The 26,122-nt window shown below is 56.0% G+C and overlaps 2 protein-coding genes across 2 annotated transcripts; both read left to right on the top strand.

Annotated features, from left to right (window-relative positions):
* The first annotated feature begins 976 nt into the window (after window positions 1-976).
* Window positions 977-2,749, top strand: LOC127468304 (leucine-rich repeat-containing protein 15-like). Its single transcript, XM_051781306.1, has 2 exons — window positions 977-2,302; window positions 2,615-2,749. Exons 1-2 carry the CDS (start codon window positions 977-979, stop codon window positions 2,747-2,749), a joined length of 1,461 nt encoding a protein of 486 aa, XP_051637266.1.
* Window positions 2,750-5,172: 2,423 nt separating this feature from the next.
* LOC127468303 (uncharacterized) lies at window positions 5,173-21,626 on the top strand. Its single transcript, XM_051781305.1, has 3 exons — window positions 5,173-5,426; window positions 6,191-7,816; window positions 11,887-21,626. The coding sequence occupies exons 1-3, from the start codon at window positions 5,187-5,189 to the stop codon at window positions 14,554-14,556; spliced, it is 4,536 nt and encodes a 1,511-aa protein (XP_051637265.1). The 5' UTR covers window positions 5,173-5,186; the 3' UTR covers window positions 14,557-21,626.
* Window positions 21,627-26,122: the final 4,496 nt, after the last annotated feature.

Here is a 26,122-nt window from a genome sequence, read left to right as displayed (position 1 = left end):
GGTGCTGTGCCAGCTGGGGCACTGTGGCCACACCCCTGTGCTGCTGGACTTGCCTGTTTGGCTGAGCTGTGCTCAGGTTTTCCCCCCTCCCTTGTGCCCTCAAAACTGTTAGAGGGGGGCTGCCCCATGCCAGCCTGGCACAAGGCTGCTGCTTTAATCTAGGAAGGGAGGAGAGGGTGTCCATGGTGTCTGTGCTTATGGGGGAATGGATAACTTCACTGTAAAGCTCTTGCTTCTCTGGGCACCACCCCTGGGACCAGCCTGCAAAAGGTGCCCACAACAGACACCCTGCTCTCATGGCAAAAATCAGCCAGGGCTCAGACCTTCTGCTGGGAATGGGGTGAAGACAGGGCCACCTCTGTACCCAGCCTGCGCTGGGGAGCTGGCAAGGGTCCTGTTGACCCGAGCTCCTGCAGGACTGGAGCTAAAGCGTGCCTGGGCAGTGGGGGCTGGCACTGCTCTTGGCTCTGCAAAAGACGCTCAGGGCCGCTTGCTGCCAAGGCAGAGCTGGAAGGGTGCTCGTGGATGCCGGGGGGAGCACCCAGCACCCTGGGTGCTGTGTGGCTGTGGGTGCCCCAGGCTGGCTCTGGTCAAGGTCTGGGCTGTTTGGCCATGCCAGGAGGCAGTGCTGCTGGCAGCAGCTCATCACACTCTGTAAAACAGGAAACCATGCTCCCGGCTGCCAGAGGAGCCAAGAGAGGTGGGATGCCAGGGATGCCGCTAATAGCTGTGGTATGGCAGCCAGGCACTGTGGCCCCCAGCTCTGTCTCACTTTGCACTCCTGCCTGGGCTGTGCCAAGGCCTGCCCCCAACCTTCCTTGCCTGCCCTCCTCTGCCTCATTGCCATGCTGGGGACAGAATGGCCACAGACTTGGTGGCCTTTTGCAGGGAGAAAGCAGCACCCACCCCTGGCAGTGGCCCTGGGAGCTGGAAAATTGCAGGGGCTGAACCCCCCACCTTTGTTTTTGCAGGCCCAATGGAGCAGGGAGACTGGCAGCGGTGGCTGCTGCTGCTGGTGGGCATCCAGCTGGCCAGTGGCCAGTGCCCAGAGCAGTGTCAGTGCGTCCGCAGCGCCCAGGTGGAATGCTCTGGTGCTGGCATCACCACGGTCCCCAGCCCCATCCCTGCGAATGCCATGACCCTTCAGATCATCAACACGCGCATTACCGAGCTGGGTGAGGCCTCCTTCGGCAACGCCTCCCTGCTCATCGGGCTGCGCATCGAGAAGAACAACCTGTCCCACATAAGCCCTGGGGCCTTCCAGCACCTGCCCGACCTGCGCTACCTCAGCCTGGCCAGCAACAAGCTGCAGGAGCTCCCTGTGCAGGTCTTCGAGCCTCTGGACAAGCTGGAGTCTCTACTTCTCTCCAGTAACCAGATCCTCCAGGTTGAGCCTTCCCACTTCACCCACCTAAGCAACCTCAAGGAGCTGCAGCTGCACGGGAACAACCTGCAGGAGCTGCAGGAGGGGGTGTTCGACCAGCTCACCAGCCTCACCAAGCTCAACCTGGCCAGGAACAACATCGACCGCCTGCCGCCCCGGGCCTTCGAGCGGCTGGCACGGCTGCAGGTGCTGCGGCTCTACGAGAACCGGCTCCGGCAGATCCCAGCGGGCACCTTTGATGGGCTGCCAGAGCTGCAGGAGCTGGGGCTGCACCAGAACCAGCTGGAGACACTGTCCCCGGAGCTCTTCGTGCACAACACCAATCTGCAGAAGCTCTACCTCTCCAATAACCTTCTCACCACTCTGCCGAGTGGCATCTTCTTGCCCCTGCACTCCCTTGCCAAGATCACCCTGCATGTCAACCGCCTGCAGGACATCTCCCCCAGTGCCTTTGGGCCCATGCCCAACCTGCGGGAGCTGTGGCTCTACGAGAATGAGCTTTCCAGCCTCCCCACTGGCGTCTTCAGCAATCTCACCCAGCTGCAGCTCCTGGTTCTCAGCAAGAACCGGCTGCGTTCGGTGGCACCGGGGGCTTTCCAGGGCTTGGGGGAGCTGCTGGAGCTGTCGCTGCACTCCAATGCGCTGCGCCGCCTGGATGCCCGGGTGCTGGAGGGGCTGCCCAAACTGCAGAACCTCTCCCTGCACCACAACCAGCTGCAGGCACTGCCGCGGAGCCTCTTCCGGGCCACCCCTGGGCTGCAACGCCTGCAGCTGCATTTCAATGCCCTGGAGTACCTGCCCGCCGGCATCTTCTCCCCCCTGACTACCCTGCGAGAGGTGAGGCTGCACAACAACTCCTGGCGCTGTGACAAGGGCATCCTGCCCCTGCAGGGCTGGCTGGAGGACAATCCCCACAAGGTGGGTGAGACACCCCCGCTGTGTGCCCAGCCTCCTGCCCTGCTGGGCACCCCCATCGCTGAGCTGCCACGGGACCAGTTCCTCGACACTCAGTCCCCCACTGCCTCCTCCCATCCCAGCACCCACCTTCCTGCTCACAGCTCTGAGGCAGCATCGCCAGAGGGCGCCTGGACGGAGCCCCCGGCGGGGCTGCCGATCTCCCCACGGGAGGAGGAGGAGAGGGAGACGGAGGGAAAGAAGGAGGAGGAGAAGGAGGAAAAGAAGGAGGAAGAGGAGGAGGAGAGAGGGCAGTGGGGGCTGACACGCATACAGAGTGGAGTGGTGGTGGCAGTCATCGTGCTGGTGTGTGTGGCCCTGCTTGCTGCTCTGGTGGCACTGGTGGTCTATGGCTGTAGGAAGAAGAGCCAGGTCGTGCTTATGAGGATGAAGGCACCGAATGAAGCCTGAGTGTCCGGCAGACCCTAAGGGGAGAGGTGCTCATGGGGCATCCCCTCTCTGTGGGGCCAAGGGACATGACAGTGGCTCTGCATCAGCTGCCCTTGCTGACTGGGATGGGACAGCATCACCCTGTATGCTGCATGTACCGACCACTGTCCTCCTCTGCTTTGCCCTGCCCCTGCTCTGCAGCAGGGCATCCCCCTGGGTGATCTCCTGTGGCTGCCCTCTATTTCCAGTCCTTCTTGCCTCCAGTGCATCCTCTGTGCTCATTCCTTGCCCAAGATCTGGCAGCTAGGGTGTGAGGTGCTGAGAGGGATCCCTTGAGCCAGGAGCCACAGCCTGGTAATGATGGTGCTTACCCCAAATAACAGGACTTCCCCATCCTTCAGCTTGCATCCTTCCCTGCAGTGCTGCTGCTCTCGTGTTTCCTGCTAACCTCACCCCTGCCCAGCCCCTCTTCCCCATCCTCTGCCCCTGTCATGCCTTCCCCTTGCCCCTGCCTGGACAGGCAGTGTGAGCCATCAGGCCGTGCCGAGCGAGCACCTTCGCCCCGGGAGAGCTCCGTGTCCTTGTGCTGCGCCGTCACTCGCCTGTGCCCGGGCAGGGTTCCCCGCGGGGCAGGGCTGCTGCCAGACTGATACACCCTGAGTGTCTCAGCCGCGTCCCAGCTGCCCTCCCTGCCTGCAGGCAGGGCATGCCAGAGCACAGCCAGCATCCTCTCCTGCTCCCGGCATCCTCCTGCTCCCCTCCTGCGCTTCCAGCCAGGAGAGTCACGGGGCAGTGTGCTGGCATCAGTGGGGTAGGGGCAGCCCCCCAGCCCTCACTGCACGCTGGTGCTGACCGTGCCATGGCCCTGCCTCAGGCCCATGAGGTGCTGGGGGGCCTGGCACTGGCCCCACTGCAGAGGGAGTGAGAGAAGTGGGACAGTGGGTGTGAAGTGTCTGCAGGGCCTGGGAGAGACTCGTGCTTATGTCCCTGGGCACCTGGAGCATGTTTGGGCTGCTCCTGCTGCAGCCCATCCCTGGTCCTCGATACTTCATGCATCCTCCACCAGCTAGTGAGCAGCCTGTTCCTCTTGTGCTTGGTAAAGCTTCTTCACACTCTTATTCCTCTCTTGAGTGCCCTGCCTGTATGTGCCCAGTCTCCCTGCCTGTTCACAGCCCTTGGGCAGTGGGAATGCTGGCAGCACACAGTGGAGGGGTCAGCAAGCACTAGCTGCTCTGCAATTCATAAATGGGTGCCACACCATGCCCGCCCAGCACCTGCATCCAGTGAACACCCAGCCTTCTCCAGCTGTAGCATAGCCACAGAGGAGTCCAGCTCACCTCCATGTGTGCTGCAGTGGCACCAGGTTGCCTGAGGATTGCTGCCATGGGACAAGGGTCACACTCAGTGGCCACCCCATAGTGCTGGTTGCTCACAGTACCTCAGGAGGCAGTGCTGGCACAAGCAGCTTCACGCTGGTGCACAGGACTGTGTCATGGGGCCATTGGGTGCTGATGTGTGACCTTTCCATTAAAGTACTTTTGTCCACCCTCAGTGCCAAGAACTGTTTATTCACTCCTTCATGGTGTACAGCAGGGGAATGGCCCAACAAGGACAGGGGCTGTGCTTGATTTCCACTCCTAAGAGGTTTTTGTAGTGTTGAGAGAAAGCCCGTACAGGCTGGTGGGGCTGGGAGAGGATTAGTGGATTGCTGTTGCAGAGTCCTTGCTGGTCCCTGGACTCCAGCCTGGGGTGAGGGACTAAGAAGGGCTCAGCCATCCAGCAGCAGCAGATGGCTCTTGAAGTGAGCTGAGACCACAGGAGCTTCTCAATGGAGACACTGACTGCGTCCTGTGCAATCCACTGCTGGGGTGGGGAGGAGCTTGCTTGGCTCCCTTCAGAGCTGGCTGCTGCTGGGCTGTGTCAGCTGAGTTTTTCTGTGTATCACTGTCTGCTCCATCAGGCCAGCAGTAAAGTGACACCCCCCCTCCTGACCCTCCACGGTGCTGCCACCCTGCCCTGTTCCAATACAGGCCCTTGCAATGCAGCCCTTACGGTACTGTGTGCTGCTTCCCCAGGCAGGTTGAAATTCCTAGTGAGTGCAGCTGGTCCATGGGTCCCCTGCCATCCCATTGCTGGCTGGGATGCAAAACACCTGTTGTCACCATGATGGTCCCACAGTGGTCCCCTCCCCACAGAATCATGGAATCATTAAGGTTGGAAAAGACATTAACATCATAAAGTCCAACCTTCATTTGCCTTGCTAAGCTGTGCCTAGTCCCCTCTCTTGTGACACAGATGCTTCTAGCATCATTTCCCAGTGAGATTAATAAAGTCCTGGGGCTCTCCTAGGGGGTTTCTGGAAGCAAGCCTGCTGACCTCAGTGTGGAACTGGAGCCACCCTTGCCACTATCCCTGGGCCAGTGGATGTCCAGGGCCAAGACCCCACTTCCTTGCCAGGATGCTCACGGGCGGCTGCCTCTGGCCTCACCTCCAGTCCTCCGGGGTTGGGTTATTTTTCAAAGTGTTCCAAGGACACGGGTTGTTGTTGCCGATAAGCAGTGAGAGGCAGCTCCACCCCAGCAGGAACAACTCGTCTGCTGGCTTCCCATCCGCCCCAGAAAACACTGTCCCATCTCAGCAAGCAGCATCCCTGCAAACCTGCACAGGTTTGCTGACCATCTCCACGATGCCACATTCGGTAAGTGGTGGGGCCACAGTGCTTGGGTAGTTTGGGGGGCCTGGGACGGGTGGGAGCCACTGCTGGCTCTGGTGAAAACAAGCGAGGTGGTGGAAAGGAAACGCCAAGCCCAGCGCTGCTCTCAAGTGTCAGAGTAAGTCCAGGACAGCCCCACTGGTAAGCGGTGTCTGCAGGAGGTGGGCAACATCCCCCACCATGAGGCAGCACTGGCGAGTATCCCAAGTAAGGAGGGACTGGCAGAGGTCTGGAGGTCACTGCCTCAAAAAGTGCCTCCCATGGGCTGGGAATAGGCATTTGGTCAGGTTGAATATCCCTTGAGGATGTTTGATGCTGCTCTAGTTGCTTGTGGCAAAAGAAGTACCTGATGGGCAATTGGAAATACAACTGCTGGAGCCCACTTCTGTTGCCCCTGATGCAGAGCAGCCCTTAAGCTTTGTTCCCATCACCCACTGTGTGCAGCACAGCCCTGTGTTTCACATGCTCCCCTGCCCCAGAGCCTGGCTTCATGCCCTTGGAGACATTTCATGAGGCTACAGGTTCCCACCAAGACAGTTTCCTTCCACAGACCCACATGGGTCTCACCTCAGTCATTGCTCCGCAGGATGTGGGGATCTTTGGTGAGGGTGGCACCACTCTAGGGCAGGCTGAGACAGAGGGTAAGAACCCTGGGGAGAGATGTGGGAGGGAAGCACTCCCCATTCCTGCCTGTGGGTGCAGATTTCTGCCTTGTTGAGGCAGGGGGTGAGGCTTGGATCCTTCTACAGTGCAGGCTGGTGATCTGCGTGCTGCTGGGGCTGGGGTCCCTGCTGGTGAGGGGGCTGCCCCCATCCTGCCCCCATACCTGCCAGTGCTACGACACCTCCAAAGTCTTCTGCTCAGACGAGAGGATGCGGGAGATCCCGGCGGGCCTGCCAGGCAGTGCCACACAGCTCTTCTTTGTGGAGACAGGCCTGAGCAGCGTCCGCAGGGGGGCCCTGGGCACCAGTACCACCCTCACCAAGCTGGTCTTCCTCAACAACAACATCCAGGAGCTGGAAGCCGGTGCCTTTCAGTGGCTGCCCAGCCTGACCGAGCTGGAGGTGTCAGGAAACCCCTTGCCAGCAGTCAGCCTTGGGGTGCTGATGGGGTTGACCAACCTCAGCAAGCTCTCCCTGGGTGCCAATGCCATCAGCACCTTGCAGCCAGGGTTCTTCACTGCTGCATGCAGCCTGCAGGACCTGCGCTTGCCAGGGAACAGGATTGTGGCATTGCCCCCTGGCATCTTCCACCCACTCCGGCAGCTCCAGGCCCTGGACCTCTCACAGAATGTCCTGGTTGAGCTGCCAGAGGGGCTGCTGGCCCCACTCACTGCCCTCCGCCTCCTCAAACTCAGCGACAACCTGCTGGTGCGGGTGCCCCCCGGCGCTTTCAGGGCACTTGGCCAGCTGACTGAGCTCCACCTGGATGGTAACCGGCTGGAGGAGCTGCCACCCGGCATCTTCACCGGGCTGGGGGGGCTGCGGCGGCTGCAGCTGCAGCACAACCCCCTGGGCAGCCTGGCCCCCGACATCTTCACTGGTCTCCTCAACCTCACTGTCCTCAGCCTGGAGGGCAACCGCCTGGCCACCCTGCCTGCCACCCTGTTCACTGGCACACCCGGCCTCCTCCACCTCTCGCTGGGTCGCAACCAGCTGGAGACGCTGCCCCGGGAGCTCTTCTCCAACCTGTCGGCACTGCAGACCCTGGTGCTTTCACACAATGCCATGGACCACCTGCCCACTGAGGTTTTCCAGGGACTGGCAGCACTGACAGCACTACAGCTGAACCACAACAACCTCTCCAGCCTGCCAGCAGGGCTCCTGGCTGGGCTGCCCCTCCTCACTGCCCTGGCACTGGACCACAACCGCCTGACCCACCTGCCCCTGGGGCTCTTCGATGCCAATGATGAGCTGGTGCGTGTGGGGCTGTCTGACAACCCCTGGGCCTGTGACTGCCGCCTTGCCTATCTCCTGCACTGGCTCCAGGGCTTTGCCGAGCCCCTCATCCATGGGCAACCCTTCTGTGCCAGTCCAACTGCTCTCCAGGGACAGTCCCTGCTGCAGGTCCCCCGGGGGCAGCTGGAGTGCCCGGGAGGACCTGGTGTCCCCCCAGAGGAAGGCTGGGACAGGGATGCTCCAGGACAGTGCACCTACAGCAACCCTGAGGGCACTGTAAGCATGGTCTGTGATGCCACAAGCTGCCAGCAGCTCAGCCTTCGCCTCCCTCCTCCTCCTCCTCCCGAGCAAGTGCAGGGGTTGGGGCCGGCGTACCAGGGTGCCTGGGTGCTGCACTCCCACTGTGGCACACTGCAGGTCAGTGTCCTTGTCACAGCACAGAGCGGGAATGAGGCCACATCGCCAGGTGTCCCTGCTGTGCCCTAGAGCTCAGGCAGGTGCCAGCTTCTGCACTGGAAACCTCTGAGCCAGCCTGGGAAACAGCACCCAGTCTTGCTCTGCTACCCCTGCCTTGGTCACCAGCCATCACTGAGCTCTCCACAACAGCTGGCCTGGTGGTATTTATTCTCCAAGCTATGTGTTTCCTGTATATTTCAAATATAATTAAAATGTATATATTATTTCTGTGCAACCAGTTCCTATGGCAGAGAGAGGAATCATTCTGTTCCCCCACGTCTGCCTGTGTACCTGGGAGAGGCAGTGACGGTCGATGTGATCCACTGGGGTCTGGTCTGGGGCTGTGCATGGCATGGTGTGGGTGCAGGTGCACTGTGGTGAGTAGGTGGCTCTTTGGCACGCTCATGGTGTGCTCATCTCTGCCCACTGCAGCCCACCAGCCCCACCTCCTGCCCTGCTTCCCTTGGCACTGCAGACACCCAGCTGCAGCCTGGCAATAACTCTCAGGGCGTGTTTTTGGGATGTCCAAGGGAAGCAGGGGTGAGTGCTACTGACTACCCAGCAAGGGGCATGGGCTGCCTGGCTGCAGGGTGAGCTCCAGCCCAGGTATCCACTGGCTGGTCCCCCCATACCCTGCCAGGGCTTGGTTTGCATCCCTGCAGCCTGGAGCTGGAATGCAGGAAATTCCACCTGAACAGAAGGAAGAACTTTACTGAGGGGTGACTGAACAGGTTGCCCAGCAAGGCTGTAGAGTCTCCTTCTCTGAAGATACTCAAAAGCCACCTGAACAGAGCCTTGAGCAATGCACCCCAGGGAGCCCTACTTCAGCGGGGAGGTTGGATTAGATGACTTTCAGTGGCCCCTTCCAACCCTCATCTATCCTGTGATGCTGATTCTGTGACCCGTGGAGAGACACAGAGTCCCAGCAGCGCTGCCCACGCAGGGGGTGGCAGGTAAGGTGGGTGCTCCCGCGGGAGGAGTGGGTGTGGGTGCACACACCGGGGTGTAAGTGCGTGTGTGTCTGTGCGTGGTGGTGGGGCGGTGCTGCGGCACCATCTCGCGGCGATAGGGACAGGGCTCCGCGGGCCGGGCAGCGCCGGGGGATCCCTCTCTGAGCCCCGCCGCCCCCTCGGAGTGCCCCTCCCGCCCCGGCCCGGCCCGACCCCACTGCTGGGCTGGGTGTCCTTGGAGCCCCTGCCCTGCTGCTGCCCACCTGGGGTGGGCAGGGTCTCCGGTTGGCCCCACCTGCCCTGGCAGTGGGCTGCGATCCCAGCCCTGCTTTAGCCTCTGGGTTAAAGAAATGTGTGAATGTGGCATTTAGGAACATGTTTTAGTGGTGGACTTGTCAGTGCTGGGTTAAGAGTTGGACTCGGTGATCTTAGAGATCTTTTCCAACCTACATGGTTCTATGACTGCCAGCCCCATGCTCCTGGGAGCAATGCAGACAGGCAGCACTGCTTCCCAGATACAATTCTGCACAATCATCCTGCTGTCTCTCCCAAATGGGGGACTGCCACTGTGCTTCAGACATCTCCCAGGTGATGCTGGCATGGCCACCTCCAAGCGGGGACCAAGGGTACTACAGCTGGATGCAGTTCCCCAAACCCTGGCACAGTTGCCACACTGTGGCCTGGGGTGGCTGGTTGCAATCCTGTTGTGAGCTCTGTTCCCTCATGCACTTCAGCTCCTGCCACTCTGCAGCTTCTGGAACAACCTGGCACCAAGTGGGTACCTGGATGCATACGGCATTGATGTTGGAAAGGAGTAAGGCTGTTGAAAATGTGCAGTGGTTTGTTTTTAAATTTGCCAAGTAAGGTGCAATGAAGCCCAGCAAGCACAAGCTGAGCCTTAATAAGTGCAGGTGAAAACTAAAGAAGACATGTTTAAATGCAATCAGTGCAGTTACCCGTTGGGAAGTGATGGATACCCAGTCAGTTCAAGTCTTTGCATCAAAAAGGGTGTTTCTTCCCACAGGATGCCCTGCACCAGCCAGCAGCCCTGGGTGTCCCTGCAGGAGGGTCTTTGGCCTGTGTTAGGGTGCAGGACAGGACACTCAGCCCCAGCCCTCTGGTGTGGAGCTGTGGGGCTGAGCACAGAGCGTGGACATCGGCATATCTGTCCAGCCACAGATGTTATCACTATTATGAGCATAAACAAATGGCTCCAGAACTGCACCTTTAGCTACATAAGCTGAATCCTGAGGAAGGAAACAGCTTACTGTTGTGTCGGTGGGGGTGGTGCCTATGACGCTGGTGGGTTATGCTGCTGGAGATATGGGACTGCAGAGACCATTGGCTGCAAAACAGGCTGGCCTGGAAATCTTCAGGTTTCCCTGGATGTGACTAGTCAAGTGGAGCCAGGAGATAACGCCTGGGAGTACGTGACTGAGTCCTCTCCGAGGGGTTTCTGCCATGGCCTCCCACACCGGGGCACAGCTCTGCTGCCGCCTCCCCGGCCATCCCTTATCTCCCCACGCAGACCTGTGCCCTGAACTCACTTGAAACCAGGCCCTGGGCAGATAAAGAGCTGGCCAGGTGATGGGACCCCCATCCGGTGTCCTCACTCCACACGTGGTTTGTTCCTGCAGCCTGGACTTGTCTGTGAGTGCTCCGCCAAGTAAGTGATACAAAAGCTTTTTTTGTTCTTTAAAATGTTCTGGGAGGGGCCCTGTGGGGGGTTGTTGATTGTTTCCTTGCAGCAAGAAGCAGGAGAGGCTTCAGTGCCATGAGCTGGATGGGGACGCCCCTTCATGACCCTGCACTGCTGGAGGGTGGGACAAGCAAGGGATCACACTGAGGGTTTTAAAAGAGCTTTGCAGTTCAGAACTGTCTGTTTTCATCCCCATGCACCCAGCTGTTTCCACCTGCACATTTCACCCACTGTGCTGCTCCTGCAGCTGAAGTGAAGCAGGTACTTTTACACCTGCAGCCCCAGCTCCTCCACCTGAGTCTCCCTGAGGAGAGGATGGGCAGGGATCAGCAATGGCTTCTGCCCTGGGCAACCCTGCAGGGCAGCCGGCACAACCAATGTCACCACCTCCCATTGGTTTCTCTTCAAACCCAGTGGCTTTCAGCCTCCTGTATTTGCTGAGCTCTTAACATTTAAAAAAACCCCAAACTTCTCACAGCTAATGTACCCTCCCAACATAAGGTTTTTGCATGTCAGTTTTGACGGACACCAAGAAGCAACCTATAGCTCTTTTCCCTGCTCCCACCCATGGCTGCAAATCAAAAGTTGGAAACTGCGATCCCAGTGCAATGCTCACGGCCGTTAAACCCCAGCTAATGTGTTAGCTGAGTGTTTCCAAATGTTTCCATGGAAGTGGTGGGCTCTACTAATGGGTGTGCATCAGTGACTTCACTTTCTACCTGCAAGGCCAGAGCCCTAAACCTTAGGTAATAAAGAGTTCATCTATGGACATTTCATAGTGTTTTAACAAGCCTTGCTCTAAAGCTTGGTTGCTGCTCATTTCTGTCCGACAGAGCTGCACAACTAAGGCCAAAATATGGTGCAATTAGCAAGAATCCTGAAAAGGAGATGCTTAGGAGCCATGTTTTAAATGATTGCCCTGAACTAAGAGAAGCAGCAAGGAAATAGCAAGTCCACCCAGCATGGTGTGGAAATTCCGAGTACACAAGATCCTCTGGTCTTGGCTGCCTCCTGGGACCCTTGTTGATCCCCCATTAGCAAGTGCAGGGCTGACTGCTCCTGTTGTTGCATGAATGGGCTGTTTCCCTGCTGACTAACTGGACCCACTGAGGCAGCACTAATGGGCAGCAGCACTTTGCCTTCTTCACCCAGGCAGACACCAAGCCTGCAGCTGAGACATGGGAGAAGGAGGGCAGAGAACACACTGTCCAGCCCTTGTCCCCCTGGAGCATCTGCCAGTGCCAAGTCATGAGCTGGCTCGCTCTCCCTCCCCATCCCTCTGTACCACAGCAGTGAACTCATCTAAATGCAGTGTGTGTTTGCTTGTATGGTCTCTCTTATTGAATGAGTTATGATATATGAGTAGAAGAGTCCCAAGAGCTGAACAACAGTGTGATGCCACAATTCATGAGCTGTGAACACAGGTTTTTTGTTCTTCATAACTGATTTTTTTAAACCCTTTTTTTTTTTTCAAGACAATGTACCAGCATTTCCTTTTCCTTTTCTTCCTCTCCTTCCATCCCCATAAATGCCAAGATCAAATCCTGGGTGAAGATCCATATGAAATGCCCAAAGACTACCAGCAGGTCTACAGAGGGACAAAAAATGATGTCAAAGAGATCCCAAAGATTGCAAAGCCCTTCGTTTCTGAAATGATCTTTGTGCAAACCAGCATCACTGCTATAAGGAAAGGTGCCTTCAGGTACATGCCCAATCTGATCAAGATTTTGTTTATTGGCAACAAGATCAAGACAGTTGAACCTGGAGCCTTTGATAACCTGGACAAGCTGAGGGACTTGGATATCTCTGGTGCCTCATTAGAAGAACTATCTGTGGGCACTTTCCAAAACCTCCCAAGCTTACAGAGGCTGGAGCTGAGAGACAGCCAACTCAGATACATCCCCAAAGGCCTCTTTGATGGGCTGGAAAATTTGGGAGAGCTCTCCCTGCACATCAATGCAATCCCTTCTCTTCCAGAAGGCATTTTTGATTCTCTCATCAATTTAACCTTTTTGGACCTGTCTAGAAACAGGATCACAACTCTTCCTGGGAATGCTTTTAGCAAACTTACCCGGCTGCAGGTCCTCCGGCTGTATGAGAATGAGTTGCAAGACCTCCCAGAGGGACTGTTGGACAGCCAGATGGAGCTGCTGGAGCTCAGCCTCCAGAGCAACAGGCTCAGGGCGCTGCCACCCATGTTCCTGAGAAGCCTGCCTCACCTGGAGAAACTCCTCTTGGACAACAATCTCATCAGGGTTCTCCCACCTCAGGGCTTTTTTGGTTTAAACAAATTGAAGCTGCTGACTCTGGGTTCAAACCATATCATGGAGCTCCCCTGCTGCCTTTTTGACACCATGCCACACTTACGGGAGCTGGACCTGGGCAGGAACAGTTTGGCCACACTTCCAGATGGCATCTTTGTCAACCTCACATCCCTTGGAAAACTCATCTTGTCCCACAACCAGCTGTTAGCCCTGCCAAGAGGAGCCTTCACTGGGCTCAGCAAGCTTCTGGACCTCCAGCTGGACACAAATCAGCTCTCTGCTCTGGATGAAGAGGTCTTTGCTTCTCTCCCAAATCTGAAAACCCTCAACCTTCGAAAGAACCAGCTGGAGAGTGTTCCCCGAGGGCTCCTGGACCCCCTGAAGAAGCTCAGCTCAGTGTATCTGAGTGGTAACCCATGGAGATGTGATTGCAACCTCTGCTCCCTGCACAGCTGGATCCTGAGTAACAGTGAGAAGATCAAATTGTCCACCCAAGTCTCATGCAAGAGCCCACCCCATCTGGCAGGGCAAGCAGTTACATTGCTGAGGGATGACCACTTAATTTGCCCAGCTACTCTGCCTCTTTCAGCTTCTTTTATCCCATCTCTGCCATTTAACTCCACATCATCACAAAGGATGTCAACTTTGCCATCACTTGGAGGCTTGTCCACAGCAATGCCAACCTTGCTGTCATTGGCAGCCTTTCCCATCAGGACATTGACAACTGTTCTGTCAGCTGTGGTCACCTCTGCTATGTTGCCAACTGTCCCAACGGAGGGCACCTTCAGCACTCCATTGCCAACTGTGCCATCTAAGGCCTTTGTCACCACCCCACCATCAGCTGTGCTTCAGAAGGCCTTAAGCAACAGCCCATCAACAACCAACGTGCCCAAGTCCTTCATCACCACACCATCAACAACCATGGTACCAAAGGCCTCCATCACCACCCCATTACCAACTGCACTGCCAGAGACCTTCGTCAACACCCCACCAACAACTGTGCTGCCAACAGCCTCCATTGCCACACCATCATCATCAACCATGACGCTCAGGGCTTTCATCACCAGCCCATCACCAGCTGTGCCAACTTCAGCCATCGTAAGCCTACAGTCTCCTGGGGCCACCCACCCAGAACCTGTGCCATCCACTCTAGCTTCTGCCACCACGCAGGTGCCAACAAGCCCGCTGGCAGCCACCACCAGACATGTGCTTCCTGTTCTTCTGGTGCCCACCAGACCACTGGCAACCACCACCAGACAAGTGCCTCCTGCTCTTTCAGTGCCCAGGGAGAGGCCAGCCACCATCCCACAGGGAACACCCAAAACCTCCCTTGTTTCAGCCCCCTCCATGGCACTCTGGCCATCCCCCAAGACTGCTGCACTGGGCACGGTCCCACTGGCCTCACACTCCCCATCCCACCATGCTCCTGCACCAGGCAGGGAGCAGGACCATGCCACCACATGGGACTTGTCCCCAGCTGGCACCCAGCCCACCCCCAGTGCTCCCCAACATGCTCCTGCCCCGGCAGGCACCGTCCTACTCCCAACGCCTCCCACCCCTTTGCCGCCAGACCACACGAGCCCCTGCCCGGCCTCCCCACCCCTGGCCCCCAGCGATCATCGTGCCTGGGGCTGGTCCCTGCGGGCCAGTCCACGGCAGTGCCGGCTGTCCCTGGCGCTGGGGCTGGCCGCGCTGGCGCTGCAGGCAGCCTGCACGCTGCTGTGGGGGATGCTCGCCCTTCTCCTTCACCAGGACACACGACACCGCCCCGGGCCGCCTGTGAGGCTGCTGAGCCTTCAGGCTCTGGCTGATCCGGGGACCCCCGAGCCAGCTCAGGCACCACTTTAAGCTTCGCTGCCCCTGTGTGACCTGGGCTGTGCCTGTTGTCCTTCTTTGGGATATGGAGCCGTGCTGGCCGCAGGGTGTGCGTATCCCTGGGGCTGGGGACCCAGCACTCAGGCTGTTCCCAAGGTGGGGGACCCAGCACCCAGGCCGTTCCCAGGGTGGGGGACCCGACACCCAGGCCGTTCCCAGGGTGGGGGACCCGACACCCAGGCCGTTCCCAGGATAGGGGTCCCAGTAGCCAGGCCGTTTTGGGATGCCTTCCAACTGACGCCCGGCGATGCTCGCAGACTGGAACCCTATACGCGATGTCCCTGCCTGACGGCCCTTCTGCCAAACGACACTAGATGGCATCCCGACACAGGCAGTGGCTGCCACCGCCTTCCTGCGGCCACTGAAATGCCAGAGCCCCCGCACACTCCGGCCAGGACCCACTGCACCGCGAACACGGCCACTCTTGCTCGCAGGGTTAGGAGCCCGGCCCGAATCGACTCGCCAGCCCTGGAAGGTACCTGCGGTCCTTGGGGAAGGACATGCCAAGGCTTCCTGCCCCGCGCCCTGTCTTCTTCCCCGTGCCATATTACGGGATGTGTCAGTGCCTGTACTCCTCTTCCCCTCTCCTGTTCCCCTCTTCCCCTCTCCTGTTCTCTTTCCTCCTCCGTGATATTAAAGCCCCACCTGCACCTCTGGGCTGACAAGAGGATTATTTTCATCCCAATGCTTTTCTTGCCATGACCTGCTGTGGGGTGTTCCTGTTGCTTGCTGGAGTGTGGGGTCCCCAGTCAGTGCCAGCCATTGGAGACTGGTGTAGGACCAGGGCTGCACACCCTCCACAGGCAGTAACACAGTGAGACAACAGATGTGCTTTTCTTCCCCCTCTTAAACCTCATGTCCCCCAAAACCTCTTGACAATGCTGCTTGCCCTGGCCCCTCTGGTAGAGTGATGTTTCAGCATGGCCAGCCATGTACTTTTCTACCATGACCTCACCTGATGCTGAGCCCCTGCTGCAGGCTGGACACTGGCTCTTGGGAAGCTTAGGAGGAAGGGGCTAATGCTCCTTACAACTGAAGGGTTGATGTGCACCTTCACCTCCAGTCCTGGGCTCCTGCAAGGCCTAGGGAAGTGCCAAACTTCAACAAAAGAGAGGTTTCTGCTGTTGCAGAAAGTGCTGAGACCTTGCCTGGGAAGCTTTATTCCAGAATTTGAGCCAATGAACACAGGAGTTGTTCCCTGATTTCGGTCTCTGGGTAGCTTTTTGGCTCTAGGCTCAGTGTTGACTTTGCCCTGTGCAAGGTAAGCTGCTCCCAAATTCAATCACTCCAGTTTCTAGAGTTGCAGGTGTCTGTCTTCAACTCCTTGCCTTTGCCACCGGCACCTGCTCTGTCCTGTCCTGCCTTTGGATGCCCTTCCCCTGTTGTGGGGCTGCCTGGCTTTGCGGGGTCCCAAGGGGAGAGTCCCTGAAAATCAATAGTCTGGACATGTGTTTTGCAAGATAAAACAGAAAAGCAGCTCAGAAACCTCCTTGCCAGCAAGCCCTGAGCCTGGTGCCCCGTTCCCTGGGCCCAGTTCCCTTGCCTGGTGTAAGACCGGGGAAGGGGGAAAGGGGCTTTGTGTTAGGGTATGTGCCTGCAGCTATGCATTAGGGACCTGGATATACCTCTTTGCTAAGAACCTGTGCAGTGTTACAGGCCCTTCGGCTATTCCTTGAAGTCCTGCTGACGGCTGTGAAATACGGGAGGCGAGCAGGGCAGCACATCTGGGCGGGATGGAGCGAGTGGCTCGGGGACTGGGGCTGGCACGGCAGGTAATGAGATACAGATGAGGGAGAAGGAGTGTTTTTTCTGGCAGTCCAGATGGACTCGGCTTAATACTTGATTTAGAGGGTTTGAAAGTGGGGCCTGGCTGCTGGGGAACAGACCCCGAGCACTTCCCGGGGCAATGAGGGGGGGTCTCCGCTGGCTTTTCAGATATTTAATGGCCCAGCGCAGTCTAAACAGGGAAGTACTTCGGGGTGAGATTAGCACAACATAATCACATCTTAAAAGGTCTTCAGAGACACAAGGCACGTCCGCTCTCGTATTAATTACTTGTTATTAATAAAGCTGGGGTCAGGCGCGAGGTGTTCTCTCCGGAGCGGGCTGGTTCCCTCTTTGCAGAGTGGTGGTGTATCTGAAGGCAGCACAAAGCCTTGCAGCCTCCACCTGTGCCCATCCGGCTCTGGAAACCAAATGGCTAACATTCCTACAGCTGCCTTTAAAACTAATTTGCCCCATAATACCCCAAAAGGGCCATGTCTTTCTAAGTGCCCAGAACACCTCAGAGTGCTGTAAAATAATGACAGCCAAGGGTGTTCTCAGCACGGGAATTTCCTGCTATGATTGATTTCTAATTTGCAATGAAAATACAGCCGCCCATGTTCCCGGGGCCAGGCTGGTGCAGCTGGCTCACAGGCAGGAGTCACCTCCCTCCATCATGTTAGGAACAATCCTTAGAGGGCTATAGCTGGGCTGGAATGCCCAGGATTGCCCATGCACCGAACGAGATATCACCTCCCTTCACTCTCCCTCTGCTTGCTGCTCCTTGCATAGGATGCCCCTGGTTTTTGCTCTGGGAAAAAAAAAAGTGTGAGCATCCCTGTGTGGCATCTCCAGGCTGCTTGTGGCACTGTACACCTCTTCCTGGTTACTGTGATTGCCCGAGGTCCTCATAGCTCACCTCAGGCGACCAAAGTTAGAAGCAGAGACAGGACACCATGCATGTGTGTCCTAGAGTAGTGCTGGGATCAGGGGTCTCCAGCACGACCTGGAAGTTTCAGAGCTGCCACTGGCTCTCTTCCTGCCCTGTGCAGGTGAGAAGTGGTTCCCACAGCTCTGTCACTCATGCTGCAGTGCTGACCTATAACCCCTCTGCCTGTCAGCCCTGCTGGGAGACCCTCACACTGCGGGTGTGTTCCTTCCACCTGCCTCTGTTCCCCTTCCTGCCCCTGGGGCACCCCATGGGCAGGAAAGGGGCTTGTGAGAAAGAACTCTTTATTGTGGCTGGTGGGAAGTGGGGCAATGAACACCTGCATGAGGGGATTTGCACAATAACCTGGGTGAGCAGCAAGCCTGGGCTTTTGGCAGGCAAGTTTCACTGCTGGCTTATGATGGGAACATGTCCCAACTCGTGGCCACGCTGCCATGACTTCCTCATGAGGTGCCTGCCTCGTGTGCCTGTCCTGAACACGTGCAGAGCTGTGCTGGGAGCAGGGTCTCAGTGGCTGCTGGTGTGGTTTCAGTTGGCATGGAAGGACTGGGGACTGGCTGCTCCATGTACTGTGGGCAGGGCAAGAAGGGGCTGGTTTGGCACCTGATCCTATAGGAGCAGGGAGGTGCTGGTGGTGCTGCTGGAAGAGGTGGGATGGGTGACCTGGGACCTGCAGGTTGAGGACCTGAGCCAGGGTAGCTCTCTGGTAGGGGCAGCTGCAACTGCTGCTATCAGCCTAAGGACTAACTGGGCAGGCAAGTGCAATACTCATTCACCCCCTGTTGCACTCAGCAGAGATGGCCCTGGGCTGGCAGTTGTTGCTCAGTGCTGCTGTGCCCCCTCGATGCTGGTGTTGGTTTTGAACACCAGCACCACTCCTCCATGTGTCTTCTGGATGGTTCGTCTCTCCCTCTCCATCCTTCATCTGCAGCTGCCCTCCCCACACCCACTCACAGTACCCATCCAGCCACATCAAGCTGCCCCTTGCCAAGGAGCCCCGTGAGACGCAGGGGGCAGGAGCTGAACTGGGACATTCATTCATCTGCTTTGGCCTTGGCATCTCACAGCCCTCCTGCAGCGGGGGCCCGACCTCCCCCAGGGCACATGGGGCAGCGAGAGGACACCCAGCATGGGGGACAGGGCTCAAATGGGGGGGGGGGGCTGGCACCGCCAGCACTCCCATCCCGCCTCCTCATGCCTTGGGCTGCCCAGGCTTTTATCCAGGGTTTGGGGCAGAGCATGAGAGCGAGGGCAAGAAAAACAAGCCCGGTGCATCCACCCTCGAGCAGTGGGAGAGCCCAGAGGGGCGGAAGTCTCTGTTTGTTTAAGGTGCAAACAAGTGCTGTTAATCTGCTGCCTGTTTGTATTTCTTTAGAGTCTCTGAGTGTGGGGGGGAGCGGAGATGGGGTCTCCCCTTTGTGCGGGGGCAGGATCAGGCTATTGGAAGTGAAGGTGAGAAAACACAGAGGGGCAGCTGGAACCTGCTTTGGGAGGGAAAGATTTTTTTCGGCTATTTATGATAATTAGTGGGAAACGTTCCTCAAGCGTTTCAGATGATTCTGTAATGAAGTTGGGCCGAATGTTTCCGCTTTGTTCCCCTGAAACCATTAAAAATCCCTCTTCTTTGGCTGCCTTAATGCAATGCTGAAAAGGCACAATGGCATAAAAGTGGCTCTGGGCAGGGCGGCATGCCTCCTGCCCCGCCAGATAGAGCCCTTCAGAGCCCAGATTTTCTGGGTTATAAAACCTGAGCACTCGCAATGTTCATGCAAAAGCTGCTGTGGATCCCGTGCCCAGGGCTCCTTCATATCCCTGATGTGGGTGGGTGTGTGTGAGCGCCAGCTCGGTGTGCTCTGGGGGAGCACAAACACACCGGAGTGAGAAAGGGCAGGCACAGCCAGGGAAGCCATCTCTCCTCTGTTATAGAAAAGCTGCTTCAGCCCGTGGTTGTTCTGGGAATTTGCTGGGGTGAAATGCTGTGCTGGGAGAGGACCAGTGTCCGTGCAAGGGGAAGTGGGGAGTCCAGCCCAAAGGAAAGTCCTTCTAAGTCAGTGCTGTTCTGGGCCAGATCCTGCTCTACCTGCTGGGCTGGGCAGCATCCAGGCACCAGCGGAGAGCAAGGGGCCTGAAATCCAGCCATGACCCTCTGGGTGAATCATTATCAGTCTCCTCTGAGCTGGCTCAGTCTCCTCTTGCTTTTAGCAGTGGAAGGCTTTTCCAGCATACGTGATGAAAAGAAAATCCACCTGCCTGATCTCACACATCTATCAGCACTATTTCCCCAGGGATGATGTATAAAGCTAATGGGAGCTCTCCTGCTAAAGCTATGATAAAAGAGGAAATGGCAAGAGCTTTTAGCATACCGGTGGGGGCTGAGCATTATGGATTTTGGTGTCCCCATCAATATTCTCATGTGGACTCCTGTCAATTAGCTTAGTCTCCTAGGCTGGGATATGGGGCTACAGCTGGTCAGGGGAGCTGTTCCCCTTCTGCTTCACCTTTGGCTGGGCAAGAGTGGCTGGGGAGCACTTGGGCACCCAGTGTGGGCACCCGGCAGCAGCACAGTCCTGCAGTGCCCCACTAAGGCACTAAATTATCAGGCTGTAGAGGAGAGGTTAAGGACTGGGAGCATGGCTTCCCAGGAGCTGCCTCATCCCTCCGCCTCTCGTGCTCCAGTCATAATCAAACAATCATATCAACCCCCTCACTCCTTTCAATAGGGGAAAATTTGCAGACAAATTCCTGCTAGTGCAATGCTGGAGCTCTCCTGGGTGGTGAGATAAAGATACCTGTCATCTCTGCCCATCCCCAACACCGGCTCATGCTGGGAGCATGGCTGGGGAGCTCCATGCTTTCCACAGGCAGTGTGGGAATGGATCAGGAGGGCTCCCTGGAGGAGCACATTCCCTAAGATAATGCATGGCCCACAGTGATACAATGAGCCCTGCTGTGAATAAGCTGAAGTCCTTACCTCTGGTTTCTGTTACGGCAGGTCCTGAAGCACCACTTGAATTGTGATGCCTTTGCCAGTCCCCATGTCTGTACCGCCAACCTTTTCCCAGGAAAAATCTCTAGATACACAGTAAATTTTCTGTGGGAGCTGGGGTAGAGGTACTGGGACTGAGATGGAGTATTTGACTGGTGTATGTCCGCAGGCAATGGTGATGGGTCCTGGGCCAGCTGCAGTGTGTTGTCTCAGAGATGGGGACATCAGTGCGGGTTGCTCCCTGCATCATGCTTTAACCCTCCACATTGAGCCAAATTGCTCTCTTGGCAAAGTTTGCAGTGGAAAACCAGCTATCATAATGTATAAAAGTGATGATATTAAGCCTCACGGAACATGGCAAGCCCATGGCTTCACCAGCAGCACACCGCAGCTCTGGCCAGGACGCAGTGTGTTTGAGGGACCAGGTAGCTCTGGTACCACCCTCATCCCTGCCAGCATATCTCCACCCCTTCACTCTGCCTCCCTCCCAGGTCCAACGATTGCTTTCCAGTGAATTATTTACATAAGCTCTCAGCAGTGGCTGGAGACAAAAACTCAGGTACAGAGCAGCAGCAAGCTCCTGACCTTTCCCACCGCCGGACAAACGGAGCCAGCAGCACGAGGCGGGCGCACAAAGGCGCTGTGCCGGCCGGAGCGCTGACCCCGCCGTGCCACAGCTACCTGCTGCTCTGCCACAATGGCCCCACGGCCCCGGCCGGCCTGCCGGGGCGATGAAAAAAGGTCTGGGATAATAATGAGCCTGACTACCACTGCTCTCTTCAGAGAACTGAGTCAACTCCTTGGGAAGAAAGAAAAAAAAAAGAAGGAAAAAAAAAAAAAAAGAAAAACCCCTCTTGGATAATAAAGAAGTAACAAATGAAGACTGAAAGCCTATAGAAGGCGTCTTAACCCAGTGAAGAAAAAAAATGTCAACATCTGTGGAGCTGTCTGCAAAAACAGACCAAACCCCTAATGAATACCCTCTAGAAAAGACATTCACTCGAGGAAAGGCAAAAGGCTACATTTTTCTATGGAAGGTATAAAGATTTTGATGAATCTGCCCTTTCCCTTTCCAGTGCAGTTGAACCAAGCACTAATGTTCATCTTCAGCTGTATTAAAGAGTGCGGAGGGGGGCAGCGGGGGGAAGAGTCTTGATCTGAAAGCTTATGGGGAGGGTGGATTTAGGGAGCCTGGATAGATGTCTGAGCATTAAACCAAGGAAGAAAAGCAACAGGCATTAGAGAAAATACTGTTTAACAAGAGTTTCTTTAGTCAACCCATTTGAGCAGAGATTGGTGTGCTATAAACATAATCCTCTTAGTGCTGACTTAAACATGTTTGTACAAAACAGGGAAATATAATATGAATGTAATAGTCACGTTTGCTAAAATGCTTAATAAAAAGACAAAAGTCCTTTATTTTGATCTTCAGCTCTGGTGCGGGCTTGGGGCACAGCAGATGTTTTCTCAGAACTCTGTTTGAAAAAAAAAAAAAAAGAAATTGAGAAGATGGTTGTGTCCTGGCTGGCTGTGTCACATGGCACTCCAGTGTCTTCCCAGGGTTTGTTGCTGGACAAGCCAACCCTTGCCTAATGAGCCCCCCAGCTCTCCAGTGTGCCAGGTGAGCCAGGGGTTTGAACCTAAAAACACTTGGTGAGGAGTGGTTGGTAAAAAAGGCATGTGTCAAGTGGGAAGGCACAGGCAATTTTCTTTGCTGTGCCCAGATTTGCTGAGGGAAACAGAGCTAAGGAATAGTCCCCAACTGGTAAGGGTGCAGACAGAGTTTAGGTCCTGGGCTGTCAGACTCAGATCCAGCTGGAGCTGTTGTGGAGGGACCATAACAGTCATCCTCAGGTGCATCCTACCTTGTGCTACAGACACAGTGGGAAAACGAATGGGTAGAGTTGCTGTAGTCACCATCCTAACATCTATGTTAATCAGAGACGAATTTTAAAGACATGGATGAAATGTTGCAGGTCTGTTCTCATTTTTTTTTCTTTTCTACAGAATAATCATAGAAAATGCTAAACTGAAATGGCAATGTTTAGTTTTGACTTCGCTTGATAAACTTGCAATTCATGCTGATGCTGTACAGCCATACTGACTAATGTTAAACACATGTTTATCTTGGGCATTCTTGGTACTTCACACTGTGAAATACCAGCAATATGGGCAGAAGATATGGTGATAAAGTCAGGTCACTTTTCCATGTCTAATAGTCAAACATCCCTATTCCACAGTAAATTTCAGACCTTTCTAATGATTTTGGCCAAACAGGGGTGCTGCAGTACGGGGCAGCTCACGTGGTGGGGCAGAAAAAGGCATCTCCATAAGTACCCTGGAGGGTGGGCACACTGTGCTCCCCTTGGCTCTCACATGGCACCAGGGAGCTGTTGATAGCACTAAAATAAAATGTTTTTCTCTGTGTTTCTCAAACAGGTATCATATTGCCCCAAGAAGCTACAGTTCCCCTTTGGGCTGGCTTGGGTAGGTATTGGTGGTTGGGACTTGGGCCAAACCTTGGGGCAATGCCAGGGTTTGTCCTGCAGGTTTGAGTACCTGGTCATGCCACAGTGCCACCTCCTGGAGATGGAGGGGTGACATGGGGACAGGGCTGCTTGCTTTCTGCTGCAGCCAGTGTCAGTGCAAACTAGGTAAAACTTGTTTCCTGAAGAAAATTTCCACTCCAGTAAGAAAAGAAATGCCCCGGCGGTTTTGGAAGCACATCAGATGTTTTCTGGTATGGTCCACAATGTGTACAGCGAATGCAAGGCATTTTCTGTGGAGAGCAGATATTTTCCACAATAACAACATATTTTTGTTTTTTAAAAAAAAATCATCTGGTCTCCCAAGTAAAAAGGAAGAAAAAGGGCTTTGAAAGCAGATATTTTCTGACTGCCAGGGTCCTGTGCTTGGGCACTGCAGCAGCGAGCAGGGATGGAACAGCCCCTCCAGCTGCAGGGGCTGCAAAGGGGAGCTGAGGAGTCAGGGGTGAGCTGGGTTGATACCCGTGCCTGGTGCCTGTTAGTGGGTATGTGCAGAGGTTTGATGCCATGGAGTTCAGTTCCCTGGCATCACCCATCACCCTCTCTGTCACTTGTCACCAGGTGGGGAGGATGACAAGTCATGTGTTTCCCACCAGGCACCTGCTTGGCAAAGTCACCCAGGCCACCAAAACAGGTGGCAGCTCCAGGGAGAAGCCAGGGGCATTTGGAGCCAGACTAATGGGGATATGCCTGAAATGCAGTTTGTCCAGCTCTGTGCAGCCAGACAGAAGCTCTGGTGCTGGTCTTGGACAAACAGTCCTGGTTTGGGTGTGAAATGGTGAAAAAAGACTTTAAACAGCCAACTTGCTGCCTGCAGGGAATGGATGCATTTTTGGTAGCGGGAAAACAGGAAATGGGTTAATTGTTAGGGTCCACTATCACTATTTTTTGGAGGCTGCTTCCTTGGCTAAAGGAAAATTAAACATAGATGATTTTTCCACAGGGCAAGGAGGCTCTTGGTGCTCAGGGCTGCTCCCTTGGGTGACAGTGCCCTTGTTCTGTTTCAGGAAGCAAACCTCCTGTACTGCATCTTCTCAGGTACTGTGGGAGGCAGAGGAAGTGCTGGAGCAAGGCAGAGCGAGGGGCACCAAACCAGAGCCAAGGAGCCAGCAGTTGCTAGCTGTCTCCCTGTCACCTCTTGCACCTCCAGTCTGAACTTCCCAGGCAGAGAGCAGGGTGTGCAACCCCATATCAAAAACCACCCACAGGCAGGCTGAGTCTGGGGCAGATAAATGCAAAGGGCTGAAAGGCACAGCAGCCCTGGGGGCAAGGGTTGCATCTCCTTGGTGCCTCCTCCTGCTTCCTCCCATGCCTGCTTTGTTTCTCTCTCTATTACCCCATTGGTGACAGCAGAGCCTCCAAAGCCTGCTATGTTTCCTTCCTGCACACCTGGTTCCCGAGCCTCGTGTGCTAAAGGCACATATCTTCACCGGCATTGTCGTTACTGTAACGGGAACAGCGCAGTTTACAGCCCAATAAACCCCAGGTCCTTCTGTGCAGGCTCCCCTTACGTGATGCTAATGCTTACAAGATGTGCAGCGCTGCGGGACAGCCCCGGGAACCAACGCCCAGCGAACGGCTCGTGTTTTACATCGCTCCGCAGCCGCAGCCTTTGCTAATTAATCCCAGGGACGCGCCTCCTGCTATCGGCAGCCCCACGGCCGCTGGGCGCCAGTGCCCACTGTGGGTCCCGCTCCCGGCGGAGCACAAGGATCTCTCTCGCCTGCAGTGGGAGCCCCTGGCGCAGCCCACCCTTGATCCCCGCTCCCGTCCGCAGCCCGGGGATGTTTATAGCCCAGCGCCGGCCGCGGCTCGGCGGGATGCCCGGGCACCGGGGGAAGCACGGCATTGTCTCTCAGCGGCGTTGTGATCACACACTGCGGCTAACGTGATTTACATCCCATATTCGACCTCTGGAGACTTCAAAGCTTGGACGAGAGGGGGATTAAGAGGAGGAGCTGGGGCCAAGGGAGCCGGAGGGGGGCCTGGCTCACCTTTGAGCTCCCGTCATCCCCTCCCCACTGGACCCGGGATAATCATCTCCCTTTGTGCTGCCGGGGAAAGCTGGGGTGCAAACACAGGGACCTTGTCAATATTGGTTTTTGAGAAGACTTTTTTCTATTCTCCCATGTCTGGAGTTTTTGTACCAAAATCCCCCTGGGTCTGCCCAGTCTTCCCCTGGGAAATCGTGATCCCAGGGGTCCCTGCTAACACCAGCCATTGATTGAAATTTCACACCCACCTGTTTGCACACAAGATTTAATTTGGTTGATTCTTCATGCCCTTTTCCTGCTTAATCGTCAACCTATTGACCTTAATATTAAAAGGGGCTAAGGGCGAGGGAGAGAGAGAGTACATTTCTGTAAGGGAACAAAAGCTGCCAGAGAATAAAGTAGGCACAGCCAGCCCTGAGCTAATGAGTCCCTGCTGCACACAGAAGCAGGAGGCCCTGTGTGCTGCCCTTGGCTGGTGCCATGCTCCTCTCCTGTGTGACAGGACACGTTTCACTGCCCAACCCTTTCCACATTGCCCTTTACAGGACCCACAAGTTTAAGGTCAGAGGGTTGGGAGACCACCCAGGCTGAGTCTGGGCACCTACCAGCGTGCTGTGGTCTGCTTTTCCCTCTGCAGTTGCGCAGGGTGAACGTGCCTTGCTGAAATGTGCCGTGTTTAATGGAAGATGCCAGGATGGAGGAAACTTCACTCCAGTGATGCAGCAAAAGTAGCAGCAGTGGACGGAAGTCAGGAGCATCCTGCACACCTGCATGGCATGCAGTGGTCTGTGCCTTATCCTGGTGTTGTCATGTGACTCTTACACACACATCAGAGCAGCTCAGTGCCGCTGCCTGCACCCAGGGATAATGCTGCACCCAGGGATAATGCTGCATCCAGGGATAATGCTGCATCCAGGTCCTGCTCTGGGCCTGGCCAGCATGCCCTGTGAGCTGGGCTGGGCACCTCTGCCTGGCACCAGGCAGCTGTGGTGCATAGCTGCCCTGGCCTGTGAACTAAAAGGTGCATGGGCGTGCTCAGCCTCGGGGCTGGCAGTCACCAGAGCTGTCCTGTGGCATATGTCTGTCGCCGTGCAGTGGCCGGGCACCCTCCCCTGTTCTCTGAGGGTCCAGCTGCTTGCTCTTCTTCAGAGCACAGGCCGGGAAAGGGTGGGAGAAAAGCCTTTAGGTGTCCATCGAAGTTGGAGGGGGGGAAAACACAGCCTTTAACATCCTGGTGGAAGGGAGGGTGGGATTGTCCATTCCCGCTGGCTGGGCTGGCAGGATGTGCAGAAACCCGTGG

The sequence above is a fragment of the Manacus candei genome, unplaced genomic scaffold, assembly GCF_025592945.1.
Source record: "Manacus candei isolate 608988 ecotype Guabito, Panama unplaced genomic scaffold, ASM2559294v1 h1tg000015l, whole genome shotgun sequence".
NCBI lineage: Eukaryota > Metazoa > Chordata > Aves > Passeriformes > Pipridae > Manacus > Manacus candei.
This window is presented reverse-complemented; position numbering and strand designations above follow the sequence as displayed.

What these genes read in the sequence shown, in the direction of transcription:
- LOC127468304 (XM_051781306.1), top strand. Translation starts at nt 977, where the DNA reads ATGGAGCAGGGAGACTGGCAGCGGTGGCTGCTGCTGCTGGTGGGCATC. An exon ending in TGGAGGACAATCCCCACAAG is followed by an intron (nt 2,303 to 2,614) that starts GTGGGTGAGACA and finishes ACACGCATACAG; the next exon opens with AGTGGAGTGGTGGTGGCAGT.
- LOC127468303 (XM_051781305.1), top strand. Translation starts at nt 5,187, where the DNA reads ATGCTCACGGGCGGCTGCCTCTGGCCTCACCTCCAGTCCTCCGGGGTT. An exon ending in TCTCCACGATGCCACATTCG is followed by an intron (nt 5,427 to 6,190) that starts GTAAGTGGTGGG and finishes ATCCTTCTACAG; the next exon opens with TGCAGGCTGGTGATCTGCGT. An exon ending in CATCGCCAGGTGTCCCTGCT is followed by an intron (nt 7,817 to 11,886) that starts GTGCCCTAGAGC and finishes TGTTCTTCATAA; the next exon opens with CTGATTTTTTTAAACCCTTT.